Raw genomic sequence first — 14,674 nt, 5'->3', positions numbered from 1 at the left:
ACATTTAAAAACCCTACTAAAAACCACGAACAATATTTAATTTTCCTGCTTTTAGTTCTCTCGCTCTCTCCCTCCTTGGGGTTCCAGGGTTTGCAAAAACGGGATTTGCTAAGCTCCATCGCAAAAGGCTTTTCGCGGCTGGTCTGTTGCACGTCAGACCAGCCACCTTGTGAATGGAGACAAAGCTGTTGTCTTCATTAACGAGGTGGCTGGTCTGATTTGCAATAGACCACCCGCAAAAACCCTTTTGCAATGGACGCTAGCAACATTAGAATATGAAAATTTCAACAGTTTTTATATCGGCACGTTTCCATCTATGCCTCAATTCTCGACGAAAATATCCTTGTTTTTGTATTTTGGGAATCTCTCTCTCTCCACACAATTCACGCCTCTCAATTCTCGACGAAAATATCCTTCTTTTGTATTCCAGGAATCTCTCTCTCTCTCTCTCTCTCTCTCCACACAACTCACGACCAAAAAAAAAAAAGTATTTGTCACTATCTAAAATCAATTCACGTGGGAAGCAAGTCTCTATTTTGATTAGCTTTAGTTTCAGCATTAACATACAAGTGGTTTTAAGGCATTGCCATATACGTCAAACACCCTCTCTTCCTCCAACCATATACATCAGTGAGCTTGAGGAAAGAAAGAGATCAATATCTTCACTACGGGGAAGATACAAGAGAAATATTTTTCTTAGAATCTGCTTCTCAGATCATGGATCGTCGCCTTGACGAACTTGCAATAGAGGTGAGGGGTTTCTAAGGTTTCTACATATGTATATGTATGTATTGGCCCTATTGGGTGTACTGATGGAGGCACGGAAACAGGAAATGTACGTAAGACGATAGGTTGATGCCTTAAAATCCATAGCTATAAATTCATAGTACAGAGGCCCCGACTTGCTTTTATTCCTATTTTTTTTAAGGGTATTCATCATGGTGGGAGTCTGAGATTTCTCATTGCATACCAAAATCCAGTGTCTATCTATCTCCAAAATCCAAGTTACCAATTCATGTACTCCATCCACACCCGCGAGTTTACATAGAAAGCTTCACAAAAACATTCAACATGATGAAACAGCAAGCCTAGATTTTCATTTATCTAATCAGGTCAAACCCCAAGGTGACATTCAATGAGGTCCCAACTTAATTAGTGAAGCAGTCCACCACTATCATAGTGGAAGTACCTAGCTAAATCATGCAAGCCAAAGTTACTCTTTATTAACTAGAGGTGCAACTTGAGTCTGGCTCAACCCGATCCGATTTTGGCTTGGGTTGGGTTGGCATTTCCTCGCGTTAGGGTTGGGAAAAACCAACCCGATTTAATTTCAGGTTGGGTTGGGATGGGTTAGGGTTGAGGGAACGCCATCTCGGGTTTGGTTTGGGTTGGTCTCAACTCGATCCAACCCGACCCGAGTTGCATCGTTCCCTACTATGAACGTAGATATGCTAAGCTATGCTTATTGTCCTCTGTGCATTATGCACTCCAACATTGACATAGACGGGATCTAATACATGTAAGTCGCCTCCCCATTTTGTTATATGAGGAACTTATGGTGAGCTAGCTTGCCCAATCACATGGGGGCCCACTTTGTTAGGATGATCCAAAACATTCATTTGAAAGTCCCTTACATAGATGGGGGGTGTACCAAAAATCAGCTCCATAGATCATCCTAACCCCTCCATTTGTGGAGGACAAAAATGGACAGACACAAATCTGCCCCATTTTTTATAAGGCCTTGCAAATGAATGGTTTGGATCACTCCCCAAAATGTGGGACCCATGTGATTGGGCAAGCTAGCTCACCATAAGTTTGGTGAGCTACCAACAGTTTCCTCTTGTTATATATGGACTTTATTATTTATTTATTTTCCTGTTTTTTTATCTCGCCTTTTGAAATCATTTGAATGCATTGAATTTTTGCCATTTATGTGACACATTTAGGAATTTTTTGGTTTTTGATTTAGTAGCTGTATGAGTTGCTTATTTTGATTGATTTATGGGTGTTAGCGGCTTCTTTCATTTTCTTACAGTTGTGTTTAATTTTCTTTTGGTATTTTTCTCCAGTATTTTTCTTTTTATGCTTTGTAGAATTTCTGCATTGTATTTTCTTCTTCTTTTTTGTCACCACATGCATCGTGATGGGGTGTAAAAACAGCAGCCTGTAGCAGGCCGACACCTGTCCTGGAGTAGGTGAACTCAAGCCTATCACAGGCCGACACATGTCCTGGAGTAGGTGAACTCCAGCCTATAGCAGGCCACCACCTGTCCTGGAGTAGGTGAACTCAAGCCTATCACAGGCCGACACCTGTCCTGGAGTAGGTGAACTCCAGCCTATAGCAGGCCACCACCTGTCCTGGAGTAGGTGAACTCCAGCCTATAGCAGGCCACCACCTGTCCTGGAGTAGGTGAACTCCAGCCTATAGCAGGCCACTACCTGTCCTGGAGTAGGTGAACTCAAGCCTATCACAGGCCCACACCTGTCCTGGCATAGGTCATCCCACGTCATCAAGTTTCCCTCTATAAAAGGGAGTTCAAAGCTCAAACCAAGGGTAATGAAAAACTTCCTCTCCTCCAAAAACTCTTAAACTAGCTCTGCACTCCTGCTCATATACTGACTCGAGTGTCGAAGGGCCTGTCCGGAGTAACACCCGGGTTGGTCTTCTGACCTCGTTTGCTTCTGTGCAGAACACAGTTCCTTCATTTCAAACTCGCTGAATTCGACTCCTTCACTTCGGTTCCTCTGGTCATCCAACTCAGCTCTTACGTCACTGCCGTACCTGTTACCGATTTTCGGTCTAACAGATTGGCGCCATCCGTGGGACCCCAGAACTAAAAGCTGTTCAAATCTCTTAAAAAATGGCAGGGCGCGAGAGTGCGCGAATACCAACCGCACGGACTACCCAAACCGTGCTACCTCGTAGGACCCGGAGTGAGCGAATTGCCTCACTGATGGTGGCAGCCTCTGCTACAGCTGAACAGAGCCCGGCTCATTCGGAACACCTCAACCCTATGCCCACTCCGGATCAAGTTCAAGCTCTTTTCCAGCAAATGACGGCTCTGGTCGGTCAACATCAGCGGCTACTCCAAGCGCCTCCCCAACCTCCTCCAGAAGCTTCACGACCAGTACAGGAAAGGTCGAATATTCACAGAGGAGAGGCAGCGCGCCACGATGAAGACCGGACTCACCACTCAAGGCAAGTCCATCACTCCGGGGCCAGACATGCGCATACAGAGCCTCACCGCCGCCGAAGGTCACGGTCCCGCTCTTCGCGAAGGCCCTGAGCTCGTGAAAACTGTACACAGTAAGAGAAGTTCCGGCCTCGTCAAAAGAGTCCGGAAAGTCAGTCCGGCTCTGCGGCGAGTCCGTCAGTGGAAAGAAACAGATCACCGGACCAGCCGGACCGCAGAGCTGATCCGATGCTTCAAAGGATGGAAGAAATGGACCACCGCATAGAAGAACTGGCGAAAGATTATAGCCGGCCTATTGTGCGGGCGTTCTCAAGCAGAACGTCGTTCACCGACGATGTCATGAGTGCCCCAGCACCCAGAGGGTTCAAAATGCCAACCGTCCCGCAATATGATGGGACAACTAACCCAGTGGACCACTTAGAGACGTTCGGAGCGATGATGCTCCTCCACGGCGCATCCGATGACTTCCTTTGTAGAGCCTTCCCGACCACACTGACTGGTGTAGCAAGAGACTGGTACTCAAGGATCAAACCGAACTCCATCAGCAACTTCGATGACTTCGGGGAGGATCTGGTCCGCCACTTCATTAGCAGCCGCAGGCCAAGAAAAACAACAGCATCCTTGATGGCCTTGCGGCAGGAGGATAATGAACATCTGAAAGCCTTCGTCAACCGCTTCAACAGGGAGGCACTCCAAGTGCCAAATCTAGATCCTTTAGCAGCTACAAACGCGCTTCTCGCAGGTGCTAGATCTAATGATTTCCGTCGAGCAGTGGCCCACCGGAATCCGCACTCACTAACAGATCTAATGGCCGGGGCAGAGGAATATATATCAGTAGAAGAGACACTGGCGGCCCTGGACGCAAATAGGAGGAGAACCTCTGAAGACAAGAACCCTACCAAGCAGAGTAGGGATGACAAGGCCGTCAGAAGAGAAAAGCCCCCCCAGAGGAGGGAGGAGAACTTTACCCCTCTCAACACCTCCAGGAGAAGCATACTGGCCGCAATCGAGGGAGAAGAATTCGTAAGATGGCCAACCAGAATGATCTCCAAGGGAAATAAGAGAGACCAATCAAAGTACTGTCGGTTCCACAGGGACCACGGTCATGACACGGACGAATGCTGGCAGCTCAAGGAAGAAATCGAGCTGCTGATTGGCCGTGGCTACTTGAAAAGGTATGTCCGAAGTGACGGCCACAGAAGAGAGCGCAAGGAGAAAAGTCCCCAACGCCGGAGCCCTCAGCGGTCACAGCCGCCCCCTGCCCGGAGTCAATCTCCTCCGCCATCTAGTCCACAACCAGAGGCACACCGGTCCCAGCCAAGGGGAGTCATCGGGACTATTATGGGCGGACCCGCCGCTGGGGGCACATCATCTGCTGCTCGAAAAGCATACGCACGCCGAGTCAACTCCGTGCACACATGCAGCAAGAAGATGAAGACGGACAATGAGATCTCCTTTTCAGATGCGGACCTCGACAATCTGATACTGCCACACGACGACGCCCTGGTCTTAACCATGCTCGTCGTAAACTGGGAGTTGAAGAAAATCCTGGTCGACAATGGGAGTTCGGCCGATATTTTGTATTATCATGCTTTCGAGAGAATGATGATAGATGACGACCGCTTAAGGCCGGCGAACTCAGATCTGTTCGGTTTTTCAGGAGAGGTCGTCAAAGTGGAGGGACGATTGAACTCCCAGTCCTCGTCGGAGAGCCGCCCTGCCAAGCTTTTGCCATGATCAACTTCCAGGTAGTGAGGGCTACTTCGGTCTATAACGCTATCTTGGGACGACCCGGGCAGAACTTAATCCGCACAGTCGCTTCAGCGTATCACCAGAAAATGAAGTTTATAACACCAAATGGCATGGGTGAGGTCAGAGGAGATCAACCACAGTCCAGGGAGTGCTATGCCATGGCACTCAAAAGGCAAAGATGTATCGGAATCCTTGCCGATTGAACTACTTGATCTGAGAGACGAAGCACAGATGACTGAACCCGCCGAAGACCTCAGAAAATACTATCAGTAGTAGACCACCCGGCGTGAAAGCGACTTTGTAAATATATGCTGAATGCGAATGACAGAAGCTCTTTTGCAAATCTCTTCGTACAACTTGGAAACCCAGTTCACTAAAACTCGGGTACTCTGGAAACCCAGTTCACTAAAACTCGGGTACTTACAATTTGGAAACCCAGTTCGCTAAAACTGGGTACTCGCTGCTTGGTTCGCCACGGCTCGTCTCCGCAAAGATCGGGAGCGCACTCCTGGTCCGGAACCAGCCCGGATGCAAAAACCAACGCCGGTTGGAAACCCAGTTCACTAAAACTCGGGTACTCTGGAAACCCAGTTCACTAAAACTCGGGTACTTGCTATTTGGAAACCCAGTTCGCTAAAACTGGGTACTCGCTGCTTGGTTCGCCACGGCTCGTCTCCGCAAAGATCGGGAGCGCACTCCTGGTCCGAAACCAGCCCGGATGCAAAAACTAACGCCGCTTGGAAACCCAGTTCACTAAAACTCGGGTACTTGCTATTTGGAAACCCAGTTCGCTAAAACTGGGTACTCGCTGCTTGGTTCGCCACGGCTCGTCTCCGCAAAAATCAGGAGCGCACTCCTGGTCCGGAACCAGCCCGGATGTAAAAACCAACGCCGCTTGGAAACCCAGTTCACTAAAACTCGGGTACTCTGGAAACCCAGTTCACTAAAACTCGGGTACTTGCTATTTGGAAACCCAGTTTGCTAAAACTGGGTACTCGCTGCTTGGTTCGCCACGGCTCGTCTTCGCAAAGATCGGGAGCCCACTCCTGGTCCGGAACCAGCCCGGATGCAAAAACCAACGCCGCTTGGAAACCCAGTTCGCTAAAACTTGGGTACAATGGAAACCTAGTTCACTAAACCTTGGGTACTTGCTATTTGGAAACCCAGTTCGCTAAAACTTGGGTACTCTGGAAACCCAGTTCACTAAAACTCGGGTACTTGCTATTTGGAAACCCAGTTAGCTAAAACTTGGGTACTTTGGTAACCCAGTTCGCTAAAACTTGGTACTTTGGAAACCCAGTTCGCTAAAACTGGGTATTCGCTGCTTGGTTCGCCACGGCTCGTCTCCGCAAAGATCGGGAGCGCACTCCTGGTCCGGAACCAGCCCGGATGCAAAAGAAAAAACCAACGCCGCTTGAAAACCCAGTTCACTAAAACTCGGGTACTTGCTATTTGGAAACCCAGTTCGCTAAAACTGGGTACTTGCTGCTTGGTTCGCCACGGCTCGTCTCCACCAAGATCGGGAGCACACTCCTAGTCAAGAACGAGCCCGAGCAGAAAACCAAACCCTTGCAAAAACCCAAGTTCAATAAAACTTGGTCATCCTATGCCGTTCAGAACATCTCCAGCCAGATTGGATATAACGCGTGGGTAAAACTTAACCTGAAGAAGGTTCATCCGTCATCTCAAGCCGAACTGGATATAGCGCAAAGCGCTACAGGACAAAATTCAGTTCATCTCAAGCCGAACTAGATATATCGCAATGCGCTACAGGACAAAATTCAGTTCATCTCAAGCCGAACTGGATATAGCGCAATGCGCTACAGGACAAAATTCAGTTCATCTCAAGCCGAACTGGATATATCGCAATGCGCTACAGGACAAAATTCAGTTCATCTCAAGCGGAACTGGATATAGCGCAAAGCGCTACAGGACAAAATTCAATTTCGTCTTTTAGCAGATTGCGCTATATTCAGTTCATCTCAAGCCGAACTGGATATAGCGCAAAGCGCTACAGGGCAAAATTCAGTTTATCTCAAGCCGAACTAGATATATCGCAACACGCTACAGTACAAAATTCAGTTCATCTCAAGCCGAACTGGATATAGCGCAAAGCGCTACAGGACAAAATTCAGTTCATCTCAAGCCGAACTGGATATAGCGCAACGCGCTACAGGACAAAATTCAGTTCATCTCAAGCCGAACTGGATATAGCGCAACGCGCTACAGGACAAAATTCAGTTCATCTCAAGCCGAACTGGATATAGCGCAAAGCGCTACAGGACAAAAATCAGATTTTCCAGGCCGGACTGACGGGCCGCACTGATTTTCCAGGTCGAACTGACGGCTTGGCCAGACTGGATATGACGCTTTCGCTAAACGACAAAAGTCAGTCCGGCCCAAGCCGGACTGGATACGCTTTCACTAAAATATCAGTACGGCTCAAGCCGGACTGACAAATTTCCGGACTCATTTCCAGGCCGGACTGACGAATTTCCGGACTTATTACCAACAAATTTCCGGACTCATTTCCAGCAAATTTCCGGACAGATTCTGCCCATTCAAGAATGTAACTCACCACACTTCCCCAAGTCACTACAATGACTTGGAGAACTGGGGGGCAACTAATGGGATGTAAAAACAGCAGCCTGTAGTTGTGGTACCCGGATCCCGTGAGAGGGGTGGGGCGCGAGCCGCCGCGCTCTCTCTCTTGGTCTCTCGTGTCCACGCGATTGGCGTGTGCATTTTAATATTGATTTGAATTCATCTTTCATGTGAACTTGGGATCACTAAGGCAATCCGAACTCCACACGAAAGAGAATGACAGAGTCGCCACCTAGATGTGGGATCTAGGACCCGAAATTAACCAGAAATCTAGACTCGCTACCTGGTTACGAGAATGGAAGGTATGGGGAGTTATCCACCACATGCACCATTCCTGCCCGATAATCGGTCTTCGATTCCAAAAGCTAACTCTTTTAAATTTATTTTAAATGGCTCATTCAACTCTATGTTAAAGTGCGAACTAAGTGACATGCATCCTAACATCTAATTTCAATGTGAATCCTAAATGTGTATCTTGATTTATTAATTTGTCTGGATTCAATCTAAGTGAAAGTTCTCCTAAAATTCTAATTTCATGGAAAGTCCTAAGTGATTTGATTAAGCATTTACAAGAGAATTAATATACAAAACACCACAATTTGTTGTGGTGCCGACTCGCGGGTGGTATGCCATCAGACATCCAAGCTGCCTACGTACCCAAGCCTCACTGGGATCAGAGTCGACGTAGTTCGGTGCACCTAAGCTAAGTTACATATGCCTAACTCAACTAAGACACCGACCTAGACGGGATTGACTGTTTCAACAGTTTTAGGAGAAGTTATTTAATTCAAGTTGAAGATTTTATTATCTTAGGATTTCATCTAAGATGCTATATGATTCTCATCTAAATGCAAATGATCCCTTAGACTAATGCAGGTTTGCCTTACATCCTAGTTTACTAGGCTTGTCCTAGGGAAAGATTGGGTGACTAGTGTAACTAGACCTATGGCACGGTTGCTATACATAGCAAGCGTCCGTGATGAGGCCGGACTCCTAACTCTAGGACTCCCTAAAACTTAGGACACGACACGACACCGGTGTTCCTAAATTGGGCTCTAAGGGTCCTTACGACGGAAATCATAATCCAATGGTTCCGAGAGACACGAGATGAATCGAGATGATGAATAGTGTGAGGGAATGGGAAAGATAGAGAAAGGTGCGACTGAACTTGGGAGTGCCAAATTGCCTACGTACCCCGTGATGGGGATCAAGCCACACGTAGTTCCACTGGGGAGGTTGCTTGGATTTTGGAAAACAGGTTTGGTATTTGGATCAGGAATCGGGTTTGTATTTGAGCATTGGACTTGAGATTCAAAAACATTGATATAGCAATGGGATTTTGGAATTGGGAATTTGCATCAAAGAATTGAGCATATTGGAATCATCAAGGGTTTGAATTTTCGGAATTCAAAGTGGGCGGGCTTATGAGATTCGGCCAAATGGATTCAGACATGCGACTCGGATTGTGTTGGGATATGACTTGGTTGGATTGGGTTAATGGTTAGGGTCAAGTGAGTCGGGTCTAAGTTAGGAGCAAACCCGAGACTAGCCATGGTCTAACTAGGAGGAAGCAGGGTACAAACCAGGGTGCGGACCAGGGTGCACCAGGGTGCGAACCAGCAGGGAACCAGGGTGCGAACCAGCAGGGAACCAGGGTGCGAACCAGCAGGGGAACCAGGGTGCAACCAGCAGGGAACCTGGGTGCAACCAGCAGCGAACCTGGGTGCAACCAGGGTCTAACCAGAGTGCGAACCAGCAGGGAACCAGGGTGCGAACCAATATCGAACCAGGGTGCGAACCAGTAGGGAACCAGGGTGCAACCAGCAGGGAAGCAGGGTGCGAACCAGTAGGGAACCAGGGTGCGAACCAGTAGGGAACCAGGGTGCAACCAGCAGGGAACCAGGGTGCGAATCAGTAGGGAACCAGGGTGCAACCAGCATCGAACCTGGGTGCAACCAGCAGCGAACCTGGGTGCAACCAGGGTCTAACCAGAGGCTAACCAGGGGGAAAACAGACCCTACATGCTTCCTAACATGGTTTTTCTTTTAAAGTAAAAGATATGCATGAAAACAGACCCTACATAGAATTGAAATAAATGCCTACCTCTTTGGAAACCCACTTTGTGTTTGATTTTTCTTTGATGGTAATTCCTTGAAGATGATTCATTGCTTGATAATGACTGCTTTTGATATATATCACCCAACGTATAAAATCACCCGATCCGGCAAGGATGGCCGAACCCTTGAAGAGATGAGGGAGAGGGATGAATTTTCTAAGAGAGGGGTTCTTTTTCTTCTTCCCTTTGGATGGTGGGATGAGAGGGTATTTATAGGAGAATGGGATAGGAGGTTAGGTGAGGTTAGGTGAGGTTAGGTAAGGTTAGGTGAGGTTAGGTGGTTAGGTGAGGTTAGGTGAGGTTAGGTGAGGTTTGGATGGTTAGGATGAGAGGAGAGGTTAGGTGAGGTTAGGTGAGGTTTGGATGGTTAGGATGAGAGGAGAGGTTAGGTGGTTTTGGATGGTTAGACCCAGGTCAAGATCTGCCATTGATCTAACGATTTACGGAAATCGGGTCTCGGAATGGAATCAGGGTTCGGGCTATGAAGTGACCCTATCTTATTTTGTCCCGATTGATGATCCGTAAAGTCAGATCAAGATATTAATGACCTAAAACATATATTAGGTTATTGTTGGTTAAAGTAAAGCAAAATGTGGGTGTCTACAGATGCCCCTCTTTGGTAGAGACGACGTAGTCATCGAATACCAAAGTTAAAATGACAGAACCATTTTGCGTAACTTTAATCGACAAAGGAACCCCCTAAACACAATGCAACCTAATATAATGCAAGACCTTAGATGAAATCCTAGAATTGGAATGCAATAAAACAAACCCGCTGCGGTGCCGCTGGCAACGAGAGAAATGGGATACCATTTTCAAATGGATTTTCGGAGGGAAAGGAATATCGCTTTTGAACAGCTTCAGAGGAAATGAGACGTCATTTTCAAATGGTCTCAGAGAGAATAATGGATGACTTTTGAAAGATTCTTAATGAAAATGCAGCATCATTTTTGAATGGGCTTGGGCAAGATAAAATACCGTATTTATACGGATTCCAAGGAAATGAGACATCATAGTTGTATGATGTTCAAAGGGTATAAGAGATCATTGTTGTATGGACTTGAAGAGAATGAAATACCGTATTTGTACGGATTCCAAGGAAATGAGACATCATAGTTGTATGATGTTCAAAGGGGATAAGAGACCATAGTTGTATGGACTCGAAGAGAATGAAATACCGTATTTGTACGGATTCCAAGGAAATGAGACATCATAGTTGTATGATGTTCAAAGGGTATAAGAGACCATAGTTGTATGGACTCGAAGAGAATGAAATACCGTATTTGTACGGATTCCAAGGAAATGAGACATCATAGTTGTATGATGTTCAAAGGGTATAAGAGACCATAGTTGTATGGACTCGAAGAGAATGAAATACCGTATTTGTAAGGATTCCAAGGAAATGAGACATCATAGTTGTATGATGTTCAAAGGGGATAAGAGATCAAAGTTGTATGGACTCGAAGAGAATGAAATACCGTATTTGTACGGATTCCAAGGAAATGAGACATCATAGTTGTATGATGTTCAAAGAGGATAAGAGACCATAGTTGTATGGACTTGAAGAGAATGAAATACCGTATTTGTACGGATTCCAAGGAAATGAGACATCATAGTTGTATGATGTTCAAAGGGGATAAGAGACCATAGTTGTATGGACTCGAAGAGAATGAAATACCGTATTTGTACGGATTCCAAGGAAATGAGACATCATAGTTGTATGATGTTCAAAGGGTATAAGAGACCATAGTTGTATGGACTCGAAGAGAATGAAATACCGTATTTGTAAGGATTCCAAGGAAATGAGACATCATAGTTGTATGATGTTCAAAGGGGATAAGAGACCATAGTTGTATGGACTCGAAGAGAATGAAATACCGTATTTGTACGGATTCCAAGGAAATGAGACATCATAGATGTATGATGTTCAAAGAGGATAAGAGACCATAGTTGTATGGACTCGAAGAAAAGAGGCACCGTTCACAAACGGGCTCAAGGAGAAGACAAGACCATTCACAAATGGACTCGAGAAATGAGGCACCATTCACAAACGGGCTCAAGGAGGACGATACCATTCACAAATGGATTCGAGAAAAGAGGCGCCATTCACAAATGGGCTCAAGGATAAGACAAGACCATTCACAAATGGACTCGAGAAATGAGGCACCATTCACAAACGGGCTCAAGGAGAAGACGAGACCATTCACAAATGGATTCGAGAAATGAGGCACCGTTCACAAACGGGCTCAAGGAGAAGACAAGACCATTCACAAATGGACTCGAGAAATGAGGCACCGTTCACAAACGGGCTCAAAGAGGACACTAGACCATTCACAAATGGACTCAGAAAATGAGGCACCGTTCACAAACGGGCTCAAGGAGAAGATGAGACCATTCACAAATGGACTCAGAGAATGAGACACCGTTCACAAACGGGTTCAAGGAGAAGACGAGACCATTCACAAATGGACTTGAGAAATGAGGCACCGTTCACAAACGGGCTCAAGGAGAAGACAAGACCATTCACAAATGGACTCGAGAAATGAGGCACCGTTCACAAACGGGCTCAAAGAGGACACGAGACCATTCACAAATGGACTCAGAAAATGAGGCACCGTTCACAAACGGGCTCAAGGAGAAGATGAGACCATTCACAAATGGACTCAGAGAATGAGACACCGTTCACAAACGGGTTCAAGGAGAAGATGAGACCATTCACAAATGGACTCGAGAAATGAGGCACCCTTCACAAACGGGCTCAAAGAGGACACGAGACCATTCACAAATGGACTCAGAAAATGAGGCACCGTTCACAAACGGGCTCAAGGAGAAGATGAGACCATTCACAAATGGACTCAGAGAATGAGACACCGTTCACAAACGGGCTCAAGGAGAAGACGAGACCATTCACAAATGGCCTCGAGAAAAGAGGCACCGTTCACAAACGGGCTCGAAGAATTTAGAGGTTTTCATGAATTTGAATTTGACGTAGAATTGGATTTGATGAATTTTGGATTTGAACTTAATGAAATCGGGGACATTATAGATCGTGCCCAGTAAAGATATTGGAAACCAAGACTTTGACGAATGATGAGACGACCAACCTTATGAACGAAGAACCATTAGTAACAAGAATGGATTAGGAACACTTTTATGAAACTTCAACAAGATTTTTCTCAATGAGACTGTTGGTCTTGTCTTCTTGGGATTTTGATAACTGAAACCTTGAACAAGACATTTGAGATTGGTAATTTAGAACAATGGCTCTCTTGGATATAATCATGAAAAAGTGGGATTTGCCTCTTGACAGGTGTTTAGATAAACATTTCTTGACCAGGATAGTATTTAACTAACTGGAAGGAGATTCCGAATTTTAATGGTTCATCTTTCTGAGAAATTGGCTCAACCACCATTGCATCTGGGGCTCTTCCAAGCTTAAGGTGCCTTCCTGGGGTATGATCTTTTTACGGAAGCTGGGCTTTTTGATGTTTCTACTTCTGAACTCTTCTGAGTTGATCTTCTTTGAAATGTAGCTGTTTGACTAGATTCTCGAACCCTTTCAGGTATAATTGCAGGGAGCTGCCTAGGCCGGGCTTCCTTCACCAAGACAGTTACATCATTTGGACATAGGAACGACGATTGACTCTTTCTAAAGAGAAAACTTAGATGAAAGGCACTACTCAAAGGATTGAGCAGCCCTGAAGGAGTGAACTTAGAATAACAAAGATTGACTGACTACACTGACAGACACAGTGATGCTTCTGACTTAGTTAATATTTTGTTTGGTAAGTCTATCCTTCCGAGGAATAGTTTTTCAATTGGTAAACACTGGACCTTTTCCTTAAAACAGTAATGCCTCAAGGATTTAATTACGACCCCTAAGATTGCTTAGCTTCAATGCCCCCAGTTTTGAGGATGTTACTTGAATTTGTTTGAACTTCAGTTAATCTTCAGTCTTGATATCGGATGTGGCCTTCTTATAATGATTCTCTTACCGTGACCAAGTCACCTTTTTGGGGTTTTTAACTTGGCGGACCGTGCTAACCTTAACTTTTGCCTGAATCGCCTTTCTAGGTTTTCGATTCAGCAGGCTGTCCCCTTAGCTTTTGCCTAAGCCGTCCTTTCGGGTTTTCAACTTAGCAGGGGAATGATCTTAAATTTTGCCTAAACCGCCTTTTCAGGTTTTCAGTCTAGCAGATCTTCAAACTCCGTTCTTTTTCTTATTCATCATTTTTTTTTCTTATCGTGTCTCGAGACCTAGATCATTAGTTCTGAACATCGGGAGGACTTCATAGGTAGGATAGGGCTTTACAAAGAATGGCTTAAGGCTCGACAAAGATTTCGACCGAACCTATGAACAGGTTGCCTACATATCCCCATGTAGGAATCAGGTCGTGTGTAATTCAGGGCGAATGCCCCTAGTTTGAAGATAAATTGTTTGAAGGTTAATTGATTTTTCCTTTTTTTCGTTCTTTCTGGAATGATTGACTTCTCTTCTGTTGGAACTTGTCCCTCTTCTTTTTTTCTGAAACGATTGAATTTCTTTTCTTTTTTTCTTTGAATCGTCCGAACTCGGTTTAACCGAGCTGCCTACGTACCCCAGTGTAGGGATCAGGTCTCGCGTAGTTCGGGGAAATGCCCCTGGTTTGATGGGTTTTCAAGAAAATTTTATTCAGGCTCGAAGGGTTTGCAAACCGGTATTCTTTTGACATTGGTTCTGATTTTGGGATTTATTCGGCCAAAGGGGGCCTTCCGATGTTCAGATTGGCTAGAGTCCGTCTGGTACTGATTATTTTTTTCTTTTTTGTTTTGTTTTGTTTTTTTTTTTTTTTACGGAGTTTGACGGCATTTCCAGGTAAGAGATAATGGATCTTCTTCTTCCAAGATTCTAAAGTGTGCTTTCGACTTTCATAGAGCGAAACTTGTTCTTTGACATCCTCCATCTATGGATTCGTACTCTCGATATCTGATGATCACTTTTCATTGTTTGCTCTTGAACTTTTCATCT

General features: G+C 45.5%; 1 protein-coding gene across 1 annotated transcript in view; it reads left to right on the top strand.

Moving 5' to 3' along the window:
* Window positions 1–609: 609 nt before the first annotated feature.
* The window catches only part of LOC143876156 (branched-chain amino acid aminotransferase 2, chloroplastic-like), a 61,261-nt gene continuing 47,196 nt past the window's right edge, over window positions 610–14,674 (top strand). Inside the window, exon 1 of the mRNA XM_077377840.1 lies at window positions 610–750. Within this exon, the coding sequence (XP_077233955.1) occupies window positions 718–750 (33 nt within the window). The 5' untranslated portion in view covers window positions 610–717. The remainder of the gene's footprint in view (window positions 751–14,674) is intronic.

The sequence above is a fragment of the Tasmannia lanceolata genome, unplaced genomic scaffold (genome assembly GCF_043159265.1).
Source record: "Tasmannia lanceolata isolate RefF3 unplaced genomic scaffold, GAP_Taslan_0.1 ptg000004l, whole genome shotgun sequence".
In the NCBI taxonomy this organism is placed as follows: domain Eukaryota; kingdom Viridiplantae; phylum Streptophyta; class Magnoliopsida; order Canellales; family Winteraceae; genus Tasmannia; species Tasmannia lanceolata.
This window is presented reverse-complemented; position numbering and strand designations above follow the sequence as displayed.